Source organism: Vigna umbellata, chromosome 4, assembly GCF_029865625.1.
Source record: "Vigna umbellata cultivar VRB3 chromosome 4, Vumbellata_1.0, whole genome shotgun sequence".
NCBI classification, from domain to species: domain Eukaryota; kingdom Viridiplantae; phylum Streptophyta; class Magnoliopsida; order Fabales; family Fabaceae; genus Vigna; species Vigna umbellata.
Window position 1 is genome coordinate 46717837 of NC_142168.1, and position 13200 is coordinate 46731036.

General features: G+C 38.1%; 1 protein-coding gene across 4 annotated transcripts in view; it reads right to left on the reverse strand.

Moving 5' to 3' along the window:
* Nucleotides 1-1503: 1503 nt before the first annotated feature.
* The window catches only part of POL{LAMBDA} (DNA polymerase lambda (POLL)), a 33157-nt gene continuing 21460 nt past the window's right edge, over nt 1504-13200 (reverse strand). For 2 of the 4 annotated variants that reach the window (XM_088112443.1, XM_088112445.1), the window contains exons 10-14: nt 9551-9641; nt 3809-3889; nt 3191-3258; nt 1919-2003; nt 1504-1842 (exon numbers count right to left, since the gene is read on the reverse strand). In XM_088112443.1, the coding sequence (XP_087968569.1) occupies nt 1744-1842; nt 1919-2003; nt 3191-3258; nt 3809-3889; nt 9551-9641 (424 nt within the window). In that variant the 3' untranslated portion in view covers nt 1504-1743. Of the gene's footprint in view, nt 1843-1918; nt 2004-3190; nt 3259-3808; nt 3894-9550; nt 9642-13200 lie in introns of those variants that run through there. The other 2 variants (XM_088112444.1, XR_015785860.1) reach the window with 2 other exon arrangements.

Consider the following 13200-nt stretch of genomic DNA (forward strand, 5'->3'; position numbering starts at 1 on the left):
GATGATGAAGATCATTCTGATGATAACTATGTACATTATTAGTTTCATTTTGTTATTAGTTGTTATAGAAACTTTTGGATATTAGAACATTTGGAGTTTAGATCATTTGGATGTTAGATCAATTGGCTGATTTGGATGTTAGAACATCATTATGTTACATTGTTTTATGTTTTAAATATAAATACATGTTCTATGGATTAATGGATGATTCAAACGTTATATTGTTTTTCTGATCATTGAGATGCACATTATGCAGGTCTATATGTGGTTGGAAAATGTTATGCAGGTCTATTTGTGTTGTGGACAGTTTGGTTTCATAAGAAATACAATTGTGCCTTAGATCTGCCTCCAACTTACCGCAGGCTTTTGCCCTTCGATAATTACTCACGTTAGGTAATTGCCGAAGGCTTTTGGCCCTCGGTAATTACCAAAGGCTTTTGCCCTTCGGTAATTACCGAAGGCTTTTTGCCCTCGGTAATTACCGAAGGGCGAAAGCCCTCGGTAAATGTTAGCGACAAAAGATTTACCGAGGGCTCTTTGGCCGTCGATAAGTCGTCTGTAATTACCTTTTACCGACGGTTTTGGGCTGTTTCCGAGGGCTCTTGACCTTCGGTAATGCCCTTATTTTTTGTAGTGCTTTACTTGTCTAATGATTTCACTCATCACTAGTGCAAAAACAACGTTCAACGTCCAACCACTGAATAACCAACTTTAAAAATGATCGGTGGCATTTTTGTAAATAAATACAATTATTAGACGTCATTTATTAATAATAGAGCGTCTATAAATTATTTTCTATACAAATTAGTTCTAATTTATAGAAAAGTAAATTTCATATTTGTATTTTAGTTTGTCGTAGAAGTCTTTTCAGAAAAAAACATTTCGAAATATACTGTTAACCCATTTCATTTGTTTAGAAAAACATTTAGTTTTTCTTACAAAATGTATAGTCACGAATTATACATAACAAAACAACCCAGAAGACTCTGCATTCCGGTAATATTTCCCATATGCTAAAAGTTGCTGAGGAAAAATAATTCTCTCAAAGCTATAGAAGATAAAGCTTACATCCTAGATAAGGTCATGGAGAGTTCCACCACCGAAGCATTGTAGGTCGAATAGCATCAATTTTATGGGAATGAATACATTTTGGGGAAGGGATACATTAAAATTACGTCCAAATAATATGGTGTAACAAAGTCAGTCGTATAATTTAGTTTGGTTATGAGCAGCGAATATGTAATTTGGTTCTTAAATTGACCCATATATGAATGAAATGTTACTGATTTGATCACTATCTTATTCATAACTTGTATCCATTCATGTAGCACATTTTTAATTTGATCTCTAGGTAAAGACCAAATTAAAGATTGAGTTATTAATGTAAAAGGAGATAACGGTTGCAGAGATAACACGTTACAGAGAAACCAGTTTAATAAATTTCGTATGTAAATATTAAATTGAAATTATGTTTAACGGTAGAACAATTTCTAAGATCAATGATTAAACTGCAGTAACGACAATTAACTTAATATATTTTAAATAAGTCCTTCCAGCAAAACTGCTCTCATCTTATGGTGCCATTGTACAAAAAAGTCAGAAGTGCGATTGTATCTTACAAGTGTCTATTTACAAAGCAGCACCCTGAGAATAAAACTAAGGCATTTGCTAAATGCATCACCATATTCCTAAAAGTTGAATGCAGAGAGCAAGCAGAACATTTCTTACAAATCGTACGTATATTTAGAGATTTCTTTCATGTGGTTCAAGCCAAGGAAAGTCCAGGAAATGAAATACCTCCTTTTCAGTATTAAATTTCAAACTTGCACTACCTTTTGCACCCTGAAGTGGTACAAAAGTATATATGAGAATTCAAGCAAATCATGACGCAAATGTAAACGATTCTTTTATGTCATACCCGTTTGCTGCCAGAACCATGTGCGGCTGGAAACAACCCAGTATCGTCAAGCCGGAATCCTTTAGATTCTGCTAGCAACCTCAACCTGCCCTCAAACACCCACAATAAGAAAAACCATCATAAACTTGTTAACTACGCATGACCAAGAAATGACGACCCAAGATAAACAAGACACCGAACAAGGCCCATCAAATAGATAATAAGCTAAGGTTATGAAAACATCGTGCGCAAGAAAACAATAAAAAGCTAGATAGCAATAAAATAATAGGTCATGTTTCAGTGAGTTATTTTGCTTTAACTACGAATTTTTATTAGCACAACTCACGTTTTTTTCTTATTATAAAATGCTTAAGAGAAGAAAATATCTTTAAGAAAATAAATAAATAAAGTCATCCGCCACCACCAGATCCATCCAACCACCACCAGATCCATCCAACCGTCGTCACTTCCATATGCCGATCTGCCGCCATTGCCATAGTCGGAGTTTTAGTTTCAACAAATGATCACACAAATTTGTTCATCTTGACCAAGCGATCACCATGCCACAGTCCAAACACATTCTCACGCACCAGTCAAAGATTTGTCCAATAGATTTTTCAATGTAGTTGGTCCTCAACGTTAAAGCTCAATGGTTGATTATTTGAGTAAGTCTCATATTTCTTTTCATGAATTTAATGAGGTACTACCTCCTACCTCTACTCCTATCTAAGAAATAGAGTAACACTCAAAGTTCTTCATGGTGCTAGAATTACATGGACTTGATGAATATTCCCATGTTTGTTATGAGATTTTGGATTCCACTGGTACCCAATTTTACTCCAACTTGTTCCACCCTTTTGCATGTGCCAAGTAAACCCATCAATGACACACCTCCTTCTACCGAAAATTCATCTGATTTGGCATCTCAATGTGATGATATATAATCGCTCTAACAACCCATGAAAAGGGCGTCACAAGTGTGACCTCACAAGCTAGGCCACATGATTTCTAGGTGTTATGCATTACACAATTGTCCTCCTCGATCTATTGTTCTTGTTCAGACGGATCCTCCCTCACAATCATCACTTAATTGGGGGACTAGATTGGAAGAGGGAACATCGAGGCAAGTTCAACTTCGAAGAGAACGATTGAACTAATGGCTGGACATATTGGCACAGGTGATTGCCAGTGATGAAGGAAGAAAGAAGCACACTTGGTTCAAGACATTCATGAGTGTGTGTGGCTGCTCCATTCTAGAAATAGAAAGTTTAGTGCATAGAGAATGAACTGTACCTCCTATTGAGCACATCGTTTCCTGTCCATGCTATTAGTCCAAATGCATATATGTGTCTTGGGTACACCTACAAACACATTAAAACCAATCATTTTAAAGGTGGCTATGCAACAATGTACAACCGTAAAGATGGAATTTTACTTCTAAATTTTTATTGCAATATCCTATGGTTGGTTATGTGATAACTTGGTAAATAATTAATAGTCACAACCAAAGTTATCATACTATAGTCTATGTAAACTTGACCAGTAAACTCAATTTATAAACTCGTAAGAGTCTACTATATATGAAAAAAAATGTATATAGTACCATACCAATTCAAAATTTCATCACCACATTTAGTGAAAATAGTAAACAATAGTTCAATAATTCTAAAATAACTGAGTTCAACACACATGACTATTATATAAGTTCAAATTACACCAAATACATAAGATCATACAATCACAAAACATAAACATCTTCAACTTTCTATAAAAAAACAAGACTAAAATAGAAACCTTGGTCACAAGACTATCAAATAGAAAAAAACTCAACAATAAAACTAAAATACACCATGCTAAATTTCAAAGGAAATATAAAAGGAAAACCCAATATTTTGAAGTTACGATTGTCACCTTCAAATCAATACGACGACGCAACTCCTGCCTAGGATAGGTACAAAATCCAAAGTAAGTGTCCACACCAGAATCAGAACCCTGTCTAAAGAAATAAAAATTAACAAAGAAATTACCAATGAATTAAGAAATATTGCAAAAACATCTACCAGGTAGATTAGTACAACAAAATATTGAGTGGAGATTGATTCATCAAAAGGTACATCTAGATATATTGTGTTCAAATTATAGAATGATAAAGATATATGAAGTAGCAATGGGATTGAGAACTGCTATTAAAGTTTGAGAGAAAACAAAGTGTTAGAAACCAGGAAATCCCAACACAGTATCACCTTCTCAATTACAAAACAATGTGACTGAAAGGAATAGTATTTCTTTACAACACAATATTTGTTTCAGTGATGAATGAATATAGACTTGGGTACAATGCATAATTGAGCATCAATTTTTAACCAATGAGAAAGCTCATTTTTAGCAATAGTGGCCACATTCTGAGTAAGATGATCAACATAGCTTTGACTTTTATGCTAAATATTAATGTTTGATGTCCAAGTATCATAATTACATCCATCTAATTTGTCAATGGAGAGTTTCACATTGACATAATTGATACATATGGATGGATCACAAGTAGTAGCAACAAAAGAGTCCATAATATAGAGAGAGAAAAAATACATGAAAAAACAATCCCCCTCAAGTTAGTGTGAACAACCCTACTCAATTTTCAAACCATGCACTAAGAGACTGTTTCAGGTCATATGTGTGCGCCTGTGAACGGTGTGTGAGGGTGCATTGATGCGCTAATCAATGCAATTGTTGCGGTGTGGTGGTCACTTGAGAAACACGATTCGGTTGGTGGGGACACCTACTTGAATGGTGGTTTTGGTTGTTACGTATCCGAGTATGGAAAGTAACTAGAACAATCTCTCACACACTCTCATAGACAAAGAACAATAGAAGATGAATGAATAAACCACTTTTATTGATAAGAATAACTGAATCAAATAGAAAACAAACAATAATTGGGAGCATAAGCTCCGTCAATTATTTCTAATAATTGAGGGCATAACCTCCATCAACTATTCTGGACCATAACCGCCTTTACAAAACTCAATAATTAAAAGCATACCCTTAACCCTAGACTCTAGCTTTATTTATACTAATTATTTCCCGCTCCATCTCTTACTAAATATTTCCCTAGAATATATCTGCATTTAATATAAATATCTCTATATTTAATATAAATATCCCCCCGTATATTATCCTAGCATATATCCTTAATTATAAATATCTTATATTGAATACTTCCCTAGGATATATATTTATTTACTCTAATTAACTTATACTGAATATTCTCTCCTATTGTGGCTCCTTTTACTGTAATTAGCTTTCGCCCCCCTAACCGTTGCGCAGTTAAGATGGTGATTCTTCAACAGTCTGGTCGCTCCCTACCTCCCACCGTTCGGTCTGGTCACTCTCCGCCTCCCACCGTTCGGCCTGGTCGCTTCCTGCCTCCCACCGTTCGGCATGGTCGCTCCCCGTTGACACCGTTCGGCCTTACCTCTCCATGCCTTCCATCATTCGGCCTTTACAATCAATATCGTTCGGCCTCACTTCCCTCCTACCTTTCTTCTCCTTCTCATTACCTCCCAACCCTTATCATTACCTCCCACCTTATACCCTAACATTACACCCCGCTGCAAAACAACCTTGTCCTCAAGGTTGGAATCAGGGAGCTTGATCTCATGTCTCCTCACCAATTCAGATCTAGAGGCTCGGGTGTGGCCATCCCTCCTCGTCTTCCGCCAATATCGTGACTCTCAAGCTCCAGTCCGGATAGTGGTGAGCAGGACCGAACAGATCGCCACATCTAAAGCACCTTCCTTCTTCCCTCTCTTTCACATATTCCTCATAGGGCAGATTCCTCAGGTTTCTTTCCTTTCGTCCGGAACCCACACTCTCCGTGATTGCCGCTCGGCACTCCACAACAGTTATCGTTCGGCTCTGGTTAGGGCGACTGGGCTCCAATCGCGTATCTGAATCGTTCGGTCTCTCAGATTGATTCTTGATCATATTTCCGCTCCCAGTCTTCATGCCCCCTTGGACGTCCTCCACGTCCCTCACCATCATCATAGTTATCATCAACTCTCTTGGATCAAGCAATTGCACTTGCTTTCGAATTCCATCCTGTAAACCTGCCATGAAGTATCCCATCAGTTGTGCTTTGGTCACTCCTTTTGTCTGTCCCACCAGAATTTCAAATTCCTGGATGTATTCCTCCATTGAGCTTGTCTGCTTAATGGCCGCCAGTCTCTCAAAGACTGGTCCCTGACTGCTGCCTCCGAACCGTACCACTATTGCCTCCTTCAGACCCGTCCATGTTCGGTTGTCGGTTTGCTCCCTCCAGAATCTGAACCAGAATCCTGCACTACCCTCCATGCTGATGTATGGCAGATGCAACTTTTCCTCCTCAGACACCCCTTGTAACTTGAAGAATTTATCCACTCTATTGATCCAGTTCAGTGGATCACTCCCTTCGAAAACGGGTAACTCTACCCTTTTTCTCCACCTCGAAGGTTCCTCTTAGCGCTCAACGTCGTTCGGTTCATTGCCCCTCTCATCGTTCGATCCACCTCCTTCCCCACCTTTCGGTCCACCACCGTTCGGTCCTTCATCCTTCTCGCCCTCCTCCTTGTTGACTTTCCCATTGACTGACCCTTGACTTCCTTTTGACTTCCCATCTAGGTGATGGGTTCGTACTACCATCATTTTCATCAGCTCTTGTAAATTCTTGCATATTGCTTCCATCTTTGTCTCCATTACGTATGGACACCTGCATGCTTTCCTGATTTAACCCCACGGTGCTCTAGTTTGACTTCGACTGCACTCATCCTCCCCTCCATGACGTTTCTAACTCTTCTCTGTCCCTCCGGCTGGCCTCACACTCTCCTCCTTCGATCTGGCAAGTCGGACCAATTATTACGTATCCGAGTATGGAACGTAACTAGAACAATCTCTCACACACTCTCACAAACAAAGAACAATAGAAGATGAATGAATAAACCTCTTTTATTGATAAGAATAACTTAATCAAATAGAAAACAAACAATAATTGGGAGCATAACCTCGTCAATTATTTCTAATAATTAGGAGCATACCCTCCATCAACTATTCTGGACCATAACCTCCTTTACAAAACTCAATAATCAAAAGCATTCCCTTAACCCTAGACTCTAGCTTTATTTATACTAATTATTTCCCACTCCATCTCTTACTAAATATTTTCCTAGAATATATCAGTATTTAATATAAATATCTCTATATTTAATATAAATATCCCCCGTATATTATCCTAGCATATATCCTTAATTATAAATATTTTATATTGAATATTTTCCAAGGATATATATTTATTTACTGTAATTAACTTATACTGAATATTCTTCGTTTTACTGTAATTAGCTCTCGCCCCCCTAACCGTTGCGCAACTAAGATGGTGATTCTTCAACGGTGTGGTTGCTCCCTGCCTTCCACTGTTTGGCCTGGTCGCTCCCTGCCTCCCACTGTTCGGCCTGGTCGCTTCCTGCCTCCCACCGTTCAGCATGGCCGCCCCCCGTTAACACCGTTCGGCCTTACCTCTCCATGCCTTCCATCATTCGGCCTTTACGGTCAATACCGTTTCGGCCTCACTTCCCTCCTATCTTTCTTCTCCTTCTCATTACCTCCCAACCCTTATCATTACCTCCCACCTTATACCCTAACACTGGTGGTAACAGCTCTAGTGGTAGCCCTGCTAATTATTGCAGTTGTGACGGCGACGAAAAACTTGTATATGGATTACCTGGAAACCCTAGCTCTAGATACCATGTTGAATATAGTGCAAATTATATATAGAAGTAGTTCCCTTTATGTAGAAAATAGTGTCGTCAAAATAGGTTGTAATCCACGAATCAACCTGGCTCACCACGGGTTTGAGTCGGGTTAGGTTTGAAAAAAATATAATTTTTTATGCGGGCTAGTTTTCAACCCGGCTCACCGGGTTGAACCGGTAGTGAGCCATGTTGGGTCACCAACTCACCTAATTTAATTTAATTGTTTATTATTTTGTGTTTCAATATTATTAATTAGTATTTTTTTTATTATATGGTAGAGAGTGATAAAGATGTTTCAAGAGGGAAAAATATTATAGATTTATCTATTCAAGACTCTAATATTATAAATGGATAAGTGATACAAAAATTATCAATATTAAAAACTTATTTGTTTGACTTTTGTACATGTTTTTGGATTATGCTTGGATTGTATGATACTTTTTTTTTATTTATTTTGAATTGTCTTTGGAGTTTAACATCATTTTAGTGTGACGTTTATTTAGATTTGAATTAACAAAAATTGTAAATTTTTTATTTTAAAAATAACTTATAATTAAATGAGCTAGTGAGCCAACCCGTTTAACCCACCAACCCGTGATGGGTCGGGCCGAGTTCGAATTTTTTCAGCTCGCTAATAAGTGAGTCAGGTTGGGTTGGCTCACTAAGTGACCAACTCGTGATGGGCCGGGCCGGGTCGAGCCGAGTTACCCGTTTTGACAGCTCTAGTAGAAAATACACATAAGGTAATACAAAGAAAATATGAATTGTAACTAACATAATATATTATAACTACCAATATCTTAGAAGCATCTAACAGCTACTAACATTGCCTTATACCTTTCTAATATCTCATCTACCCTGTATTTAACAATGAATACCGACCTACATCCAACAATAATTTTTCCTTTAGGTATATCCACCAACTCCGAAGTTTTGTTCTTTTCTAAAAAATCCCATTTCAACATTCAGAGCATTTTTCTAGTTACTCTTCCATAGTTTTTGGAATACTGATAGTATTTACATGACCAAGAAAGTTTGTGATTACTAGATAGTTTGTCATGAGACACAAATTGTGACAATGGGTAAAAGCTCTAACACCTTTCCTTGAGTACATGCTCTAAACATTTAATTACTACAGTTGGAAGATCCAGATCTTCAACGGCTAGCTTATTTTGCTCCTCATTAATGTCAAGTATTTAAGGTATAGGTTCATATTGATGGACTTGTGGTGATTGAATAACATACCTTCTCTTCATGAGTATACTTGTTATTTAAGGTATAGAGGTTCATATTATTCTCATCTTCAATACATGAGTTTTTCCCCTAAAGATAAGGTTGAAAAATTGTGATTTTTTCATCAGAGGTGACATCAACAGACACAGAATCATTTTGTTGGAGGCTGGTAACATTTGTATCCCTTGTGAATGGGTAATCAATAGCTAGGATCAATCAAAGTTCCAAAGAATAATAAATCATACAAATTAAAAACTTGTTCGCACCTACCTTCCTTATTATCCTAATAGCTTATCATTTCAAAATTTGTGTAGTACTACAAGGTAGCTTATTCAATCCTTCTAATTATTAAAATGTAAAATTTCAACCTATGAACTGTATAGCACATATGTGCAAACAAAGGAAAAATGTCACGTGTTGAGCTTAAATGCAATTTACAAGTTACATCTCAACAAACTATTACCGCTTTTCATATTTATATGCAAGCAAGCAATCAAACCCTTATCTTTGATGAGATATCAACATACAAATGGAATAATGATCTCTGGAAATATTTTATCAATGTTTTCCAGGAAAGCTTAATCAATCAACCAAATAAACACATAATTTATAGGTAACAAGAAAATGCTAAAATTACCTCTTCACTGTGAATACTGAAAATTAAATCCTCTCTTAGGAAATTCATATCCTTTAAATGTTTTACAAACTTTGGCAAAAATCCTTTGTGACTGCAAGCAATGAACAGATCCGTTTAACCTCTAACATGAAAAAAGAAGTTTCCACAAAGCAAACAATGATAAATATGTGCAAATGTTAGTCAACTGTGTTCTCTCCTTAACAAAAAGAGTAAATGTAATGTCTTAGCTGTTGAATGTTACATATTTTTCCAATAATAGAGATGAAAATGAGCACGGAAGAAATTAAGGAATGCACAAAGTTTAACATAAATTGCTTTAAGAATTTAGAACACGCTTAATCATTCAATCAATCCAAGTAAAAACAGTATTCGAAGTTAATCCATGCTTCTAAAAGACTTTTTTAAGAATTTTGTTTTACCAAGAGAATATTTTGATACATTACCATTCACAATTCTATTAAAATTTAATAAGTTAGGCATATGTGAGACCCTAGAAATTAGAGTATTAGAGGTTGTTGGAAGTCCTACATCGACTAGAGATAAGGCCAATTCAGTGTATATAAGTGAGTGCAAAACTCACCCTACAAGCCGGTTTTGTGGGGTTGAGTTAGGCTTAAAGTCCACTTCTAACATGGTATCAGAGCCATGGTTAGAGCCTATCCTAGCGATAATTTATTGTTTGTTGGGCATATTGTTCCACCCGCTATCGTGCCGCTATCAGACCACCTATTAAACATGTCTATTCCCACGCTCGAGATGTATATACCTCGGTGTGATGGGGTGTGTTTGAAGTCCCACATCGACTAGAGATAAGGCCAATTCAGTGTATATAAGTGAGTGCAAAGGTTTTGTGAGGTTGAGTTAGGCTTAAAGTCCACTTCTAACATGGTATTCAGAGCGGGTCGATCCCGCTCTGGTTTCTGTCTCGTAATATATATATCTGTCCGACGCCATAGTTCTTCGTCGCCCTACACCGTCCGCCGCTGCCCGCCGCCGGCCACCGTCCACCGCCGGCCACCGTCGTCCATCTGGGGCCACCGTCGCCGCCGGCCACTGCCCGCCTTTGCCGGCCACTGCCCGCCGTTGCCGGCCACCATCGTCCATTAATGTCACAGTTTCCTTCGTCTAAACCCTTAGGGTTTTCTTGTTCCTCGCTAGTACTATTCGTCTTCTTCAGAAATAGTACTCTTTCCTCTTCCGGAAGTCCATCAATTACCTCTGAGAAGCTAAATGAAAAAAAATTATCTATCATGGTCTGCTGCCGTTGAAATCTGGTTCCTTGGCCAAGGGCATTATGACCACCTTGAGCGAGATGGAAGCCATGTGCCTACTGAAAAAGCTGATCAGTGGAAACAAGCAGATTTCCAATTGTGTGCCCTGTTATGGCAATCAGTGCCTACTGAAAAAGCTGATCAGGGGAAACAAGCAGATTTCCAGTTGTGTGCCCTGTTATGGCAATCAGTGGAACCCAAACTTCTTGTATCTTTGAGGGCTTTCAAAACTTGTCACTCCTTTTGGAAGAAAGCCCAAAGCATTTATGCCAACGATATTCAACGTCCTCAATGCACATACTGTAAAAGGATGGGTCATACTCAAGAGAATTGTTACTCCTTACATGGTTTCCTTCCAAAACCGCCAATATTTCGAAGACTGAAACTTTCACTTTGAAGACTGAAAATTCCACTTCTATGTTTTCTGAGGATGAATATCAAGAGTATTTAAGGTTAAAGTCTAACAGCTTGGCACAACCATCTCAATCTCCCAATACATTAACAGCCTGCGTTTCTCAATCTATGGAAGGTCAAAATTCATGGGTAATTGACTCAGGTGCTTCTGATCACATTTCTGGTAATACCTCTTTGTTCTCATCTATTTCCTTTCGAGAAAAACCTCATTTCATAACCCTTGCAAATGGATCTAAAACTTCTTCCAAAGGAGTAAGTCATGTTTCTTTGTCTCCCTACCTCGATCTCAACTCAATCCTTTTTGTCCCTAATTGTCCTTTTAATTTAATTTCCTTAAGCCAATTGACTAAAATGTTAAATTGTTCAATAACCTTTGATCATAAATCTTTCGTTATACAGGAGCGTGGTTCGGGGAGACAGATTGGAGAAGGATATGAAGCTGGCGGATTATACCATTTTGGATCTCGTCCAAGGGTGTCCTGTGTTGCTGCTCCTAATCCTAAAGTGCTACATGATCGACTTGGCCATCCTCATTTGTCCAAATTAAAAAAGATGAGTCCTGAACTTAGTGGTCTCCAAACCTTAGAATGTGAGTCATGTCAATTAGGAAAACATGTTAGATCTTCCTTTCCTAAAAGGTCTCAATCAATATGTAATTCTAGTTTTTCCATCATCCATTCTGATATATGGGGACCTAGTCGTATCTCCTCCTTTGGTTTTAGATATTTTGTTACCTTTATTGATGAATATTCAAGATGTACTTGGGTTTATCTTATGAAAAATCATTCTGAATTGTTAGCTATCTTTACCTCCTTTTTGAATGAAATCAAGAATCAATTTGGTCAAGTAATCAAAATATTAGGACGTGATAATGCAAAAGAGTATTTCTCATCCTCCTTTCCTGCCATCTTGAGTTCCCATGGTATCTTACATCAGTCTACTTGTCCTCATACACCACAGCAAAATGGTATAGCAGAACGAAAAAATAGACACTTGGTTGAAACTGCTCGTACCCTTTTGCTTGGTGCCCATATTCCTGTCCATCACTGGGGGATGTCATCTTAACTGCATGTTATCTTATTAATAGGATGCCCTCCTCCTCTCTTGATAATAAAGTCCCTTTCTCCATTTTGTTTCCTAATGATCCTCTCTTTCATACATCTCCTCGAGTGTTTGGCTGTGTATGTTTTGTTCATGACATGTCTCCAGGTCTAGACAAACTCTTCGCTCGCGCTCTCAAATGTGTCTTCTTAGGTTATTCTCGACTTCAAAAAGGATACCGGTGTTACTCTCCTGAAACTAAGAAGTATTACATGTCTGCCAATGTCACATTCTTTGAACAGACTCCTTACTTCTCTCCATTTGTTCAGGATGTTTCTATCCTCCAGTAGGTCCTTCCTATTCCAATGGCTGAGTCAAATAGCTCCATTGTCTCTGTCATTCCAAGTCTTGATCACAATCCTTCTACACATGTTTCTCCACATACTGAGATCATCCCACACAGGGCCCCAATGGATAGTCCACCTCCCCAAAACAATGGTAAATCTCCCACTTCAGATTCTTCTCCCTTGTCACCTCCTCCCACGCCTCCTGGTGCAAATGATTCAGCATGGCCTATTGCCCTCAGAAAAGGTACTCGTTCCACTCGAAACCCTCATCCCATTTATAATTTTCTAAGCTATCATCGATTGTCGCCCTCCTATTTTTCTCTTTTATCCTCAGTGTCCGATGTTGTTATACCCAAGAATGTGAAAGAAGCACTTGATCATCCTGGATGGCGACAAGCTATGACTGCAGAAATGCAGGCTCTTGACCACAGTAATACTTGGGAGCTGGTGTCCCTTCCCCCAAGAAAAAAGGCGGTTGGTTGTTGATGGGTGTATGCAGTTAAAGTTGGCCCTGATGGTGAAATTGATCGGCTCAAAGCTCGGCTTGTTGCAAAAGGTTACACTCAGGTTTATGGTC